The following is a 15,353-nucleotide window of genomic DNA, read 5'->3' as shown; positions in this document are numbered from 1 at the left end:
AGCTGCCTCAGACACTGAGATGGAACAAGGGCTCTTGGGTCCGGTGATGTGGCTTTGTCCTGCCTCTCTGCATGGTGTCTTCCCTGGCCCATAGCACCCAGCCCTGCACAGATGTTTAGTATGGAAACGAAGCCGTCTTCCTTTCAGGGCCCATCATGTTTTTAATAAATATCGCTATTTGCAAGATGTGCTGTGGGCTCCATAGCTGTATCTCCAGATCACTTAAATTGCTGTAATGAAGGCAAAGCTGGGTGAACACATCCAGCGGCCACAGGCCACTTTATCCAACCCAAATCATGATAGCATTTCAAGGCCCCTCCCTAATAAAAGTTGCTTGATAAATGTCTCAGTTTATATCAAACTTAGTTCTTTCCTGTTTCTTCCATGTTCCAAATCCTAGTCATGTCACAGAGAATTTGAAGTGTGATTTGAAGTCTTACCCTCCACAGGACATTTCCTGGTAATTATCTAAGCTGTGAAAATGGGGCATAATTTCTAAAGAAAAATCAAGGACATGAAGTCCAACAAATCCTAGAGCTCTGGTTGGGGCAATGGGGCAGAATATTGGAATTCACAATAGACCTGGAAACCTAGAACATATATCCTCACAGAAAAGAAATACTAGTACTCAATTTTCTTTCAGGAAAGTTTTTGAGCTTGGATTTCACTGTTCTGGGGGGAAGCACCATTTCTGTTCTCCATTGTCATTTACAGAACTCTGGCTGTGCACAGAGCAGGGGTCGTAGATATTATGGGACGTGTGCTGACTTTCCTAGGAATATCCCTAGAGCTCTTCTACCATCAAGAAGGCCAGATGACACATTTCACTTTGAGAGAGGAAGGAAGGAAGAGGGCCTGCGAGCTTGCTGGCTCTCAAGTCGCATTGTTGGCCCCGCAGAAAGCAATGCCTTTGGCTACACCTCTGCTGGAGTGTGGGGCCTGAAATGCAGTGTGGCCTGGGGCACTTGCCTTGGCATAAGAAGAATTTGGACTCTCCAACGCTGATTTCCCCTTGGCTAGGTACAATATCCACCTGCAGAGAAACTGAAAAAGACAAAGTCCAGTTTAAACACACCTTCAAATTCTTGAGAATGAAACCAAGAGATTTCATTCAAAAGTGGCGTCTCCCCACACTTTAAGAGCAAAGGGACACAGATGGTTGTTTCAGTTTTAAGAACTGGTCACCACTGAAGAATGCATCGTCTTTGTGTCAAATCCAGGAGTGCACATGGTCAGACCACTCTCTGCGGAGCTGCTCTCCTCTATCAGTGCAAGGTCCCCTGGGAGATCTGGAAAGACCTCTGCACTACATGTTTCTGACCCCTTGAGAAGGCTGAGGTCCTACTCTAATCTGCAGCACTTCTGAGATTCACAGAAATATCAGCCCAACCAGTTGCTTTTGGAAATCAATCTGAAGTGTCCCCATGGCAGTGTTAAGAGGGAAGCCTGATACTCCAGAACACTGCATAGGGTCTCCTGCCAACCAGCCATGCCACCAGGCTAAATACTATGGAGAAGGATTCCATGTGATGATCCAAATGGATTTGGACTCAAGGGATGCCATGCGTTCACCTTCCCTCATGACTAGAGGAGCAACACATCTCTTTCCATAGCAGGAGCCAGCACTGAATATCATCAACCCAATTAGTCAAACACCCTCTGGAATGCTGCAGTCCATGCCCTGTGGAAATTCCCTGCCCCTTGGCTACTTGCACTGAACTTGTATTTGAATATCCACATGCTCTGTCATTCCACTCTGCCAATAAGACAAAATACAGTGCATCAGATCTCACAGATTTCTGTGTTCATTCAATTCCTTGTTTATCTGCTCAGAACACATAACCATTCCTTAGAAAAATAGAATTTTAGGGCAGAAAAAAATATGCTTTCATTCATTTGGATTCAACTTCATTTGGTCTCTTGTCCTCTTAGGTAAAGTAAATCTGAGAGCTAAAGGCTAACAGACGTTTGGTTCAATGCATGTAGCTTTGTAAAGCTGACAGGAAAGAGGGTCCTGGACAAAACAGGCCGGGTAATATAGACTCAGCGAGCCCTGCTTTGAAACAGCCATTTTCTCTTCCCAGCAGAACAGAGAGAATGCCAGTTGCCATGGTGACTGACTTGTAGGCAGAGCTGCTCAGGTCTCAGTCTGCGCTCCTTTGATGAAGGGGCAACAGTTGTGCACAGCAGAACAGATGGATCAAAAAGCCTGAGTGGGGCTTATGAAGGGGGGTCATGGGGCACCACAGCTATTGGGGCTATAGCCTTCCTAACCACCCTATCAACAGACAAAGCAGACCATGGAAAAACCCAAGCAGAGGTGGGAGAGGGAAAGAGATAGCTTGGGGGAGACAGGAATCAAAGAGGGAAGGAGACAGAATAAGGGGGAGGAATCAGGCACAAGGTCCAGGCAGGAAAAGGATGCTGAGCACTCCACGGTGAGAATAAGAGACGGGAACCCAGAGACCTCCAAACACTGGTTTGGGAGAAACATTATAGTAGTCAAGGGGAAACTGGTCTCTCCCTCACTTGGTTAGCTGCTTATTACTCATTTGGGGCTCAGGACCAAATTCTTTCTGAGAGCAACAAAAGACAGTGTCAGATGAGGGCCACTGCATCCATGGCTGAAGTATGACTGGCTGGGGCTGCTTCTCCCATTACTTGTCCCCTGATGCAGTTAGGTGCCACTCAGTTCTCTACTGATGGGGCTGGAAGGCATCTCAACCATCATCTTGAACCACCTCCTCATTTTCCAGATGAGAAAACTGAGGTAAAGTGACTTCCTTAGGGTCACTTCTAGTTAGGGCCAAGGTGGCCTCAGAGCCCAGCCCACCTGGCTTTCAACTAAGTTCTTCCCATTATGCAATGCCGCTTCTGCAAATATAGTATAATATGTCTCCATTTGGGCTAACAAATAATCTGGCCAACCAAAGGATCAAGTGGCCCTCAAGCTCACCATTTCCTAATAAGCCAGCGTGAGCTCAGAACTGATAGGGCCCATCGTATTTTAGGGAGCCCAGGGTCTCACAGGGCAAGCTACAGCACAGTGCCATTCATCTTAAGGCCAATCAGGACCTGTTCTACCCCTTCTGTGGCTCACATTTCAAGGTGCAGAGGCCCATGAAGCCTAGTAGCTGTGCCCAGGCCATCTGTCACCTAAGTGATGGTCCTTTCTAGGGTTCACTGGGGGTGGGTGTTCTTTGAGAATTAGAGGCATGTTTCTGCCAGCAAAGTTCATAGATAGGCTCAAGTGCTGAGCATTGGCAGCCAGTTCACATATGGATCCTGTTACTCTCACAGAACCATTACTGCTTTAGATGGATATTCTTATTCCAAGTGAAAAAACAGCCTTCATTTACTCAGTTCTTTTCAAACAGAACATGACTCTCAGGGGGTGGGAGAACATGGCAAGGCTGAAGAGTTTTCATACCCAACTGTGGCCAGTAACTATCTTTGGGCTGTGGAGAGAAATGAGAAAGGAGCATTTCAAAGGGATTCCCCCTTAACCAGACCCCATGCACACATTTGTCATCACAGACCTTTTTTAAAGAACAGAGATCCATTTAAAAAGATTCCCGATCTTTTGCACACATGGAAAAGATAGTGAGATTCCTCCTTCAACACAACAGAGTCAAAGCTGGGCCAGATGAACCCTAGACTCTGAAAATCTACGCTTGGATGTTTTCCATGTAGCACAATGGATAGTTACTCTTCCCCTAATGCAAAACCTTGAATTATTAGGTTTAATAATGGTAAGTGGAACTCCTGCTTCAAATTATAAACTCCATTCCTCTACTTCCTTTCTTACTCCATTAGTTCTTTCATTGTTTCCAGTGAAATTCTTAACTTGCACCTTTCTTCAGTTGCATGTTTAAGTAAAATTTCTTAACCAGGTATAACTCACTGTTAAGGAAACTTATGAAAACTTTTCTCCCAGAAAAGTATCTCATCTCCTAGTTTGCATCAACACTGTATGTTATCTACCTCATCTTAGATGCATTCAAAGATACATCTTACAAACCTAGGCATTTGCCCCAGGTGGTACCTGAGGTGGGGCCCAGAGCCCCTCCACTCAGTGTTTTCACTGCTCATCAATAAGGACTCATCCCCCAGGGCCTCCAGCAGCCACTCCACACTCTCTGGTTTATAAAAGACACTTCCTTATTTACTCTGATGCTCACAACAGCTCTGAAATATAATAAGGCTGATATTGTTTCCATTCTGCAAAAGAGGAAATTAATGCTCAGAGAAATGAAATAACTTGCCCAGGGTAACTCAGCTAACGTGTAGTAAAGTGAGATTAAAAGTCATTTAATTCTAATGCATTAGCTTTTCCCCTATACCCACAACCACTAACATTCTGTTGGCTGCCCCATAGGCTCATTATTATCTATTACTTACCATTTGCTCTCTTTCCAAATTATGGGCTAGAAAGAGCAGAGTGTACTGAAATCTTACAATCAAGTTGTTGCCATCATTTCTACTCCAGTTAACTAAAACTGGCCTCTTTGCTCACAAATAATCAGAGCATTATAACATCCCTTTTATAGGTGAGGAAGTAGAGGCTCAGAGGCAAAATTAATGGTAATGGTGGAGTCAAGATTCAAACCCAGGCTGAATGGAGACCAAAGGTGCAGTCGCCTCCCCCACACCATTTTGTCACTTGTGAACAGGCAGAAAGAAGCTCCTGAGAATGGAATGACCCCCCTTTCCTTGTTTGGTTTAAAAAGTAAAATAACCCTGAGGGAGATTTATATGTTTTAAAATATGTTTTCTGTTTAAAGATCTTTTTTAAAAATTGATGCTATGTTTTGAAAGATAGCCAACTTGTTTATTAGCAAACAGATTCAGCTGTTGATAGAAGTTTTGTAACTCCCAGCTTCCTAGCAGAAGCAAGCTACATAGAGTCTTATTTGCTCAAGAAAAGAGAATTAACATCTCAGTTCATAAAAGATGCTAAGGCACTTATCAGAATGGGAGGGAATCTTACCAAGGCAAAGCAACAGGGAAAAATTATCCTGATTTCAAAAAGGAGCCCATAGATTCCACTTGAGCCAGCAACTTCTTGCAGCAGTTTAATTTTACTGGTGTTCTTTTTAGATTCTAATGTGCTTGTGCAGGTGGGAACTGAGAGCAGAACATGAACCCGGATTTCTCCTTGGGCTAATTGAAAACACTTTATTGTTGAATGGCTATAAAGACACTGGCAGCTGAGGAAGAGAGAGGGCAGATGTGCAGCAGGCCCAGGGCCAACACAGGCACACCTGAGGAAGGTGCCCTGGTCACCAATGTAAGAGATGGGTGAATTACAGAGGATTCATCTGATCAGTGACTGTGCATTGGGTGAGAGAATATTCTCGAACCTATTTAGTAGTGGTTAAGAACTTTTGAAAAAGCATCAAAGTGTTGCTAAACTTTTATTTTGTAGCTATTGTTCTAAAAATGAGCCTGAACATCCGTAAAACTGATTGCTAAAGTCTCATTTGACATAGCTGTGGGGAATGCAGATGTTTGGGCCAGGAGTGTAAGAACTTAGGCACCCCCACTTGCTTGAAACAATTTGCTCTTATAATTAGCAAAAATACTCAAAGGAAAATAAAGGGCAACTTCACTGCTAAAGCAACCAATGAAAGAGAGTGATGAAGGCTGAGGACTCCAGGCCAGACTGTTGACCTTGAATCTTAGCTCTATCACTTATTGAGTTATAAGTGTAATCTTGGCAGGCCAATTAATTTAACCTCTCATGCTTCTTTTTCCTTATCTGTAAACTGGGGAGAAACAGAACCTTCCTCATAAGGCTGTTGGAAAGATGAAATGAATTAACATATGTAAAACACAATAGTGGCCAGCATGGAGCAAACATTTTACACTGTTGTGTGTTATTATTCTTAATAAACCTATATCAACAACCCTTACCAAATAAATCATATGGTTACTATTTTTGAGGGAATAAATGTTTCTCTTTATGGTTTAAAATAAAGTAAACTTCCCTAATGGTCCAATTGGTGGTCAGGTGGCCTGGTGTCACTCCTCATTAATTGGTTTTACCTGCCAGTCAGAACTTTATTGTATGAAAGATGAGTGAATTCATGGGGATTATAGTAACACTGAGTTCTTGTGTTTGGATTGTCATGAGAATTAAACAGTAGGAATGAGTCATGGCTAAGAAGTCAGGATCTGGAGTCAGAGAGGCCTGGGTCCAATTTCCAGCTCTGACACTTAGTAACTGAGTTCTCAGGAGACTCTTGGAGCCTGTTTTCCACATCTGTAAATGAACATGACCCTACTGACCTTGCAGGGATGCTGAGGTGATTTAATAAGGTAATGTACATATGGTGCCAAACAAGCTGTGTTAGTTGTTTTTTTAAGTGACAGTACCTGCATGAGAGTACTTTGAACTTACACACACACACACACCCCCAACCAAAATCCCTAATAACACTGTAATGAAGATGAAATAGTGGGAACCTCTTGTCCAAATCTATGAAATATGCCTATTTATATTTATGTGTATAGATGGACAGAACCATTGGGAGCCTAGGTAAGTGTGGGTATGTATGACAGAGTAAGGCAACTTGACATATTGCTATTGTTTCAAGAAGCATCTGGACATAGGCAAATTTGTCTTGTTTTTGGAGAGAAAAACAAATACACTATCAGGAATGACAAGGGAGTTTCACCTATACTGGATATGTGAGTCCTACAATTCTAGCTTGAGCTACTGTTGACAGCAGCTGGGTGGAAGAAGAAAATGAAGTAGACTGTTTCACTTTCAAACATTGATCCAAAAGCTGATGTCATTTTAAAGGAACTATAAAATGTGTGTTCCTACAGATTCTGGGTTCAGGTTCTATATAATGGCATCATGATGGCAGAACCTATTCTAATTGCCAATGGAAGCATTCTCATTGCTTAAAGCTGGCTCACAACAGCAACTAAAATCATGTAGAAGTCATACTTAGGGCTTCCAAGCCTAGTTAGGGCCCCATCTACATAAATGCTGAGAATTTTACCTAATTTTTGACTAAACCTAACACCCAGGGATAATCAAGCTAGAGTTTCCAAGCCGACTGAGATAAGCTTATAATGAAAGCCTTGGGAAACCCTCTGTGTGAAGCCCCCACAGGACCCTCGACCTCTGACTTTCCCAATATGCCTGCCAGCCTGGAGAGTGAAGAAAGCCCTCAAAACAAAGCTGTGGTCATCCCTGGTTGAGAACGTCAGCACACAGCCGATATGTGAATGAAGAATTCTAAACTGGAGGAGGAAGGAAAGAGGACTCTTGATGGTGATGGTGGGTTTGTTTTGTATGCCAGTAGAAGGGAGAAACAAGAGCTTCTGGTACAAAGACAAACCATACAGACAAGCTGCTGACTGTATACAAACATTTCTAACCCAACTTCGCTTGAAAGAAATGCTTGGCTCATACACCAAGCAGGCTCCCATGTTAATGAAGTGACCAAAAGTGGGCAATGTTTCATTACAAAGGTGGTGCAATAAGGAGTCCTGGTGAAAATTCTCTCTAACCCCCTCAAAATGTGACTCTTCCAAATAGAGTGATGAGGGGAGGAATGGAGAAGTTGAATATGGCTTCAGGATTCTTCAGCTTTTTATGCTATATGATATTATAATTGGTATTATAATGTTACAGTAAGGAAGCAAAAGTATTGAGCATCACTGCACAACAGAGGCCATTATCCCAAATATTCTATCCTACAGAATTCTGGTAGCCAAATAGCAGAAACCAACTTGCCAGAAGCAGGAGGCTCTATTTCTTAGCTAATAAATTATATGAGCTGCTGGGAATCAGGATAATTGGATACTGGCTCTGTTCCATGGTGCTGGCTTCAAATCAGAACCCAGAGCCAAGGCAGATAATGGCCTCAGCTCTCCTGGCCTTCTGAGTTCCCAGGGTCAGATTAGCATTTCATTAGGTCTGATCAGATAGATGGTTCAATTTTATAGAAAGAGGTTAGTGGCTTCAAACCATTATTGTTATTGCCACAAATCACCTAAAAGCTTGAAGACTTGACTAATGGCACATCGTACAGTGTCCTGAGCTTCTGGTTATAGGGCAAAAAGGTCTACACATTGTTTTAGTCTTCTCAGAAGCAATAGATTCATGTGTGCCACAGATCCCCACTCCCTTCGTGCACCTTTGTGCCCAAGAATGGAGCACCTTTAATGGGCAGTCAGAAGAAATGATTAGAAGGGATAGTTAGCAGGGTCATGACGCAAACAAGTTCCACACCACATCCACAGATAAGACACAGGAGAAGAGCCAGTTGGACTCTGATGTAAAGGAGCTTATTTGTTTGCTTGTTTTAATGAACAATCATACAAGAAGGAGGTACATTGATGAATATATATTGTATATCTTTTTCCCCAAAGCAGCAGAAAGAAGTATCCCAATAGAGCCTCAAAAGGGGTGGATTCCAGGCCAGGTGTGAAATCTTTTTTGAGTGGGCATTAGCCTAGTTTCATACAGTCCCCAAGGGGTGAAAGCAGAAATGTTCCACAGCCCCTCCCACTGGGGAGTGCATAGCTGATGTGTGTGTGTGTGCCAAGAGATGGCAAACGTGGTCTACTTATACCATGACTTCTTCCTCTTCTACTGTATTCAATTCCTGGCCAGGATTATAGAGCCATTACTAATGAAGAGGGTTGGAGCTAGAAAGGACCTGCTGCACTGTCTCCAACCCCTTCACTGTAAAGATGAGGCATACCAGGAGCAGAAGCTAGGGTCCCACTGCAAAGTTTGGGAGCTACAGGGTTGGCCTTACCCACTGCCTCCTGACCCAAGGCCTCTTCTTGCTCTATGTCTCATTTTTGGGGGGTATCCTTAGTAGCTATTTCACCGACTGTTTTCTCACCTGGTTTGCCCTAGTCTCACCTCTGTCCCAAAAGAGCAAGAGTAATCAGGTGGAGAGACTCACTCTATTAAGTGCAGCAAGGAAAGCTGGACAAATGACATGTACTCTACTAGTCCTGACCAAGCTGATGAAATGCCCAGTACTTTCAACACCAGAGTCACTTTTCACAAGCAGCTCAGGTTCCCTGCTTCCTTCTTGGATTGCCCTTTCTGTTTCCTTTCCAAGCAGACTCTGATGGCAGGCGAGCACTTTGCATGAAGCTGAATTACTGAAATGCAGGGCAAGAATGCAAGCAGATGTTTGGAATTCAGGTAAGATTTTCCAGATAAACATAAAACCTATCAATTTGCCTTGTTAACCCAGGCCTTCTTAGTAAATTGCTGCATACTATCCAACTGCTTCCAGGATGTTCCTGACAATGTTTTCTTAGGTTTGCTCTCCTGAAACCTTGCCTTGACAAAATGACTCATCAAACTTCTTTTCTTCCAGCCATAAAAAGGTACTTCTACACAAGGCGAATCACTTTCCTTCCTCCCAACAGCTTTTGCCAACATGGCAAGAAGCTGGAATTATATCTTTCAATATTTGTCCAACTGTTGTTTGCAGATGTTGTATTCTTTACAACCAGAAAATAGGAATTTAGAGAATGCTAGCATGCAACTTCATTCTGAGAATTTTTTATATCCTGCCCGTGTCTTTCAAAAATGTCCATATGTGTTCATAGCTTTAAGCACATCTGGGCTATTGAAGATACAAAGGCTTGCAATCTCTCAAACAACCAGTGCAAAGAATTGTCAAATTTGGTTTCTGTCAAGTGAAAAATTCACATTCTCAAAGATGTGTGTGTGTGCGTGTGTGTGTGTGTGTGTGTGTGTGTATCTTATAAGACAGATACAACTACTATCCTATTTGACAAATAAAGAAACTAAGGTCACAAAGCTAGTAAATGGTGGAGCCAAAATTTGAACCCAGGCACATCTGGTCCCATAGTCCTTGATCTTAAGAATGTATTACTTAAAGTCAGTCCGGATTAAAGGCAACCTGCATGAAAAAGGGGTTATTTTGTGCTGGATGATCTAAGAGACAAACACACAAATAGAAAAAAGACACTATATACTGATTCAGACCAGGGGCTGGACATAGGCTGAAGGCCATGCTCTTCTTCCTGCATAGCCCTGCCTTCGTCTCAGCACTGAATCCTCTCTAACCCTTCCCCTCACTCCATGCCTACCTGCAGCCCTTCTCTGCTGCCACTAGTGCTCAGCATTGGAGGCCAGAGTCTTTGAGTTGGATTTACCCAGCTATGGGTTACACTTGACCCCCCCAATTTGGATTCTGGCTCAGCCATGTCATCCCTTCTTAAATGTTAATATTAAAACTATTCTTTGGAAAGACCTAAGGAAAGACTGGCTCTTCACTCCCCTGCAGGGAAAAGCAGGTCATCTGTAGACTCAAAGCAGTTATGAGGCCATCTGTAGACTGTCCATGGTAAAGAGATTCCCATTGGAGATCATATTCATTCTAATAGGTGGACAGTCCATTCCTACTTCCTCAGCCACTGTCACCACTAACCAGATGGGGCTTGACCTGTTGGATAATACATAGTACCACATTATATAAAATGTTAAAGGGGACAGAACAAAAGAAAACCCAGATATTTAAACAATAATAATTTCATGAATAGCATACCCATTATTCTGGGAAATAACTGTATTGCTTTCTTGCATTAGGGAACAAATAAGAAGGCTGTCACTGGTTCCACTAATCAGGGTAAGAGCTGAAATGTCACATCTATTGCTATGGCTTCTCAGGAATTTAGAACAGAGCAGCCACAGCCCAGATAGGGTGGTGAAGAAGAGAAGAGGTGGTGGCAGATGGTGGCTGTGTGATGGTCCAAAGTATATCCTCACTCTGAGTCTGTGCTATTACATTTGTCAATCTTATGATCCATTCATCCATAGAATTACCCATAACATTACATTCTGATTTTCAGTTAAGAGCCCACTGGCTACACTTACAGCCTCCTTCTGTCTTCTCTCAGTGAGATTTCAGGGACCCAGAAGAGCCCCACAGGCACCGCCTCAGCCCCAAGCTGGTTATTGACATTCCATCTTCTTTCTTGGTACTTTTACCTTATGATTTATATGCCTAACACGAGCAAGGACCTCTTACTATACTCTAGGCTGCTACCAGTCTTTCTGGTTTACAATGAATTAAAGATATGGGTAGAGGTTTTTAGGAGGACTGGGGAAAATGGTCCACTGGGTAGGACTAGGGAGGTTGGGAGAGAACAAGCAAATACACAATGTTCCCACTCATCTTGATAGCTGGGACCCCCCTCTGTGTGCTAGTTATGCTCCTTTCTTGCCAGGATAATGCTACAACCCTAGAAAGCTGCTAATAATAAATCATAAAAGTTAAATATAAAATGAAATCCTTATGATAGCCTTCATAGTTTTTGCTTGGGTTTTGTTTTTGTAGTAGAGTTTTTATTTAAGCAACAATTACTACGTTCTTTTATTATTTGTGTAGACCTCTTGCCTCCCCCAAACCAAACTCAACTGTCCTTGACAAACTCACTTTGCTTCATCCAATAGGCAGGAAAGTCTTGGAACCCCTGTCTGTGAAATCAAAGACAGAAACATTAAAGAGAATCCCCCATGGCACCATATCATAATGGACTTATGTTCAAAGACTAAAATGAGTAAGATCCCAAGAAGCCAGTTCAAAGGTTAGGGGCAGATTGAGGCTCAGTCACAAGAAACAGACATAAACCAAATTCATCTGATGGTGGTAGAGTCTTCTTTTAGGAAGGATTTCACAGACAGATGCAATATTCCTTAACTTCCCCTTCAAGTTGACAAGCTAGAGTTATGAGTGATTTTACAACAAAGTAACTAAACTTTCTTTTTCCTGGATCCTTGTCTCAATAAGAAGGAAAAACCTGTCAAGAGACAAATTCTCTCTTTAGGGGAGGTTTGTGGAAAACCTCTTCCCAACTGCAGGAGACCAACCCCTTTCCTGGCAATGTGAGTTTCCAGTGTCCACTGTGATCCTGTCTGGAAGTTCCAGCACTAAGTCTAAATAAGGGACTTAGGTTGGCCTCTCTCTGTCTCTCTCTCCCTCCCTCCCCTTCCTCACCTAGTCTTCCTGCACAGTGAATTCCCCTCTGGGAACTAACTTTCGAATTTTTAAAACTTACCAAGTTGCATTGACCAGGCAAAATTGAATTCCTGAAAAAGAACTTGGGTTACTGGTCACTGAAACTTCCTTCTTTAAACATAAAATCAGCCTCAATGTAGCTAAACTTGGGAGTGAAATAACTAGTATCTATTACAAAATGGACTGATAGCTGCAAAATGAGGAGCCCTAAGACTAGTGGCCACCTGAACATATGTATGCATATATGTATTTATTTAATTGATTATGCTATTACAATTGTCCCAATTTCCCCCCTTTGCCCCAAGCCACCCCACAACCCCCCTCCAGCCAGTGATCCCTCCTCCTTTGCTCATGTCTGTGGGTCATGCATATAAGTTCTTTGGCAAATCCATTTCCTATACTTGCTCTTAATATCCCCCCGCCTATTCTATAGCAAAAAATGTCTACTTCTTAATACCTGCATTTTTTCCCCCATTCCTCCAGACCTTCTCTGCACTGGCCACCATCCCAATGTTCTCTGTATCTATGATTCTGTTTCTGTTCAGCTTGTTTGTTTAGTTTGTTTTTCAGATTCACTTGTTGATAGTTATATATTTATTGCCATCTCAATGTTCATAGTTTTGATGTTTTTCTTAAATAGGTCCCTTTAACATTTTGCATAATAATTGCTTAATGGTGACGAACTCCTTTAGTGTTTCTTACCTGGGAAGCACTTTATCTGCCCTTTGATTCTAAATGATAGCTTTGCTGGATAGAGCAATCTTGGTGGCAGGTCCCTGCTTTTCATGACTTGGAATATTTCTTGCTAATCCCTTCTAGCATGCAAAGTTTGTTTTGAGAAATCAGCTGATAGTCTTATGGGAACTCCTTTGTAGCTATTTATCTGTTTTTCTTTGGCTACTTTTAAGATTGTCTCATTATCTTTAATCTTTGGCATTTTAATTATGGTAGGTCTTGGTGTGGTCCTCTTTACATCCATCTTGTTTGGAACTCTCTGTGCTTCCTGGACTTGTATGTCTATTTCCTTCACCAAATTAGGGAAGTTTTCTTTTATTATTTTTTCAAATAGGTTTCCAATTTCTTGCTTTTTCTCTTCTCCTTCTGTCACCCCTATAATGTGAATGTTGGAATGTTTGAAGTTGTCTCAGAGGCTCTTTTCACTATCCTTTATTTTTTGGATTCTCTTTTTCTTCTTGCTGTACTGATTGGATATCTTTTTCTTCCTTATGTTCCAAATCATTGATTTGATTCTTTACTTTATCCACTCTGCTGTTAATTACCTGTAAATTGTTCTTTAAGTTGGTATATCCTTCATTTCTGCCTGGGTCTTCTTTATGCTGTTGAAGTAACCACCAAGTTCCTTGAATATCCTTATTACCAATGTTTTGAATTCTGGGTCTGATAGACTGCTTATCTCCATTTAGTTTATTTGTTTTTCTGGAGTTTTGTTCTGCTCTTTCATTTGGGCCATATTTCTTTGTCTTCTCATTTTGGCAGCCTCTCTGTGTTTGTTTCTATATATTAGGTAGAGCTGCTTGGATTCCATGTCTTGGTAGAATGGCCTAATATAGTAGGTATACTGTAGGGTCCAGTGGCACAGCCTCCCCTCTCTCCCAAACTGGGTACTCCAGGTGTGCCCTCCATGTGGGCTGAGTACTCCTTACTCTTGTAGATGAGTCTTGATTTCTACCAGCAGGTCAATGAAGGGATTTACCCAGTCCAGACAGTTAGTAGGACTGGCTGTGACCCCTGGCCAGCAACTACCTCCCTCTGTGGCTTGTGGAGGTAGTTGGGTGGTGCTCAGTGTGGTTTGTAACTGTCCCCTGGGTATACATGCTCTGGGGTTTCCTGAGTGGTGTAGGCCATGCTCTGGGGTTTCCTGAGTGGTGTAGGCCTCCACCTGTGTTCTGTCCAGGCCCCCTTGACATAGCTATAAAGCAATCTGCAGATGGCTGCTGCTAGTTCCAGGACTGAGGCCTCTCAGCAAGAAGGACTGGGGCTGGGCTCAGCTGTTGCTTGTTTGAGTGGATTTAGGAACGTTTGAAGCCTGGCCCTAGCCCTAGCCCAGCCCTTCATATGAAAAAGCCACTGTTACCACCTTGGGTGGGCCCATAAGTTGGATAGGGCAGATCCTTAGGTAATTATCTGGGCAGGGCTTACTTTGTGAGCTAGTTTGACTAAGATTCAGATATGGTGCCACTGCATGGTGGCTCTGTATTGGGAGGACTCAGAAAAGGTATGGTGGCCACTGTCTGCAGTTCTGTCGGGGAGGAAACTGTCTCCTAACTCTCACCTGATGTCAGACACTTCAGTTCTTTCCCATATACCACAGGTGCCCTTCCAGCTGCTGTCCTGGTGCTAGAGCCCAGAGAGAGTGAGTTTCAGTAAGTCCATGTGTGGTGTGAGGCCCTTTAGGAGGAGAGGACTGAAAGTCTCACAGTTTCTTCTGCTGACCCAATCCCCACTGGTTTTTATAGCCAGAAGTTACAGGGACTTATCTTCTTGGTACTGGAACCCTGGGCTGGGTGGTCTGGTGTGGGGCTGGGATCCCTTGCTCCTGAGATATCCCTGCATTTTATACCCACCACACATGGGTTTGGGAATAGCCAGTTCTGTGTCTTTACGTCTCCACTCCTCCATCCCACCTACCAGTATGGATGAATATGGTTTCTTTAATTCCTTAGTTGTCAGACTTCATTCAGCTTGGTTTTGATGGTTCTGAGTGATGGCTGTTCTGTTTTAGTTGTAATTTTGCTGTGGTTGTGTGAGGGGGTGAGCCGTATTTACCTATACCTCTATCTTGACTGGAAGTTCACTCCATCCGAACATATTTAAATGAGTGGCATTCACACACAATGATAATGCTGGTTTTTTTGTTGCCTTTAACTTTCAGTTTTCTCCTCCCTACATAAGAAATGCCATAAAAAACTGTGTGTTACACTGCTTTAATGATGCATACTACCAGTGCCACCGTCGCTGCTGCCTTGGAAGCAGTAATGTATATGTCTGCCATCAGCATGCCCATGTCATCCTCTGGGTAACTCAGCAGGTCTCCTTCAAGCATGGATGGTGACAGAATGTGCCACTCATTTCACGTGGACTGGAATCTCTCCAACAGACCTGTCTTTTGTTTGATAGAGGCCCTGCCCTTATTCCCTTTCAGTCCCCTCTCTCCCCATCCTACCCCGCCACGGCCTCAAGGCTGGCCTCAAGGCTGGCCTTCTGAATACTTCCATAAGACAGACAGACAGACAGACAGAGAGACAGACAGACAGAACAACAACACATTCAAAAACAACAGCAACAAACTTGGACCAA

General features: G+C 42.9%; 1 protein-coding gene across 13 annotated transcripts in view; it reads right to left on the bottom strand.

The window, feature by feature from the left end:
- NCAM1 (neural cell adhesion molecule 1) overlaps nt 1-15,353 on the bottom strand; it is a 336,772-nt gene that overhangs the window by 64,684 nt on the left and 256,735 nt on the right. For all 13 annotated transcript variants that reach the window (XM_045837653.1, XM_045837643.1, XM_045837685.1 and 10 more), the window contains exon 2: nt 970-1,044. In XM_045837653.1, the coding sequence (XP_045693609.1) occupies nt 970-1,044 (75 nt within the window). The remainder of the gene's footprint in view (nt 1-969; nt 1,045-15,353) is intronic.

Source organism: Phyllostomus hastatus, unplaced genomic scaffold (genome assembly GCF_019186645.2).
Source record: "Phyllostomus hastatus isolate PE091 unplaced genomic scaffold, TTU_PhHast_1.1 phas_contig_113, whole genome shotgun sequence".
Taxonomy (NCBI): Eukaryota; Metazoa; Chordata; class Mammalia; order Chiroptera; family Phyllostomidae; genus Phyllostomus; species Phyllostomus hastatus.
Note: the sequence above shows the minus strand (reverse complement) of the source record. Positions and strands in the feature narration are given on the sequence as shown.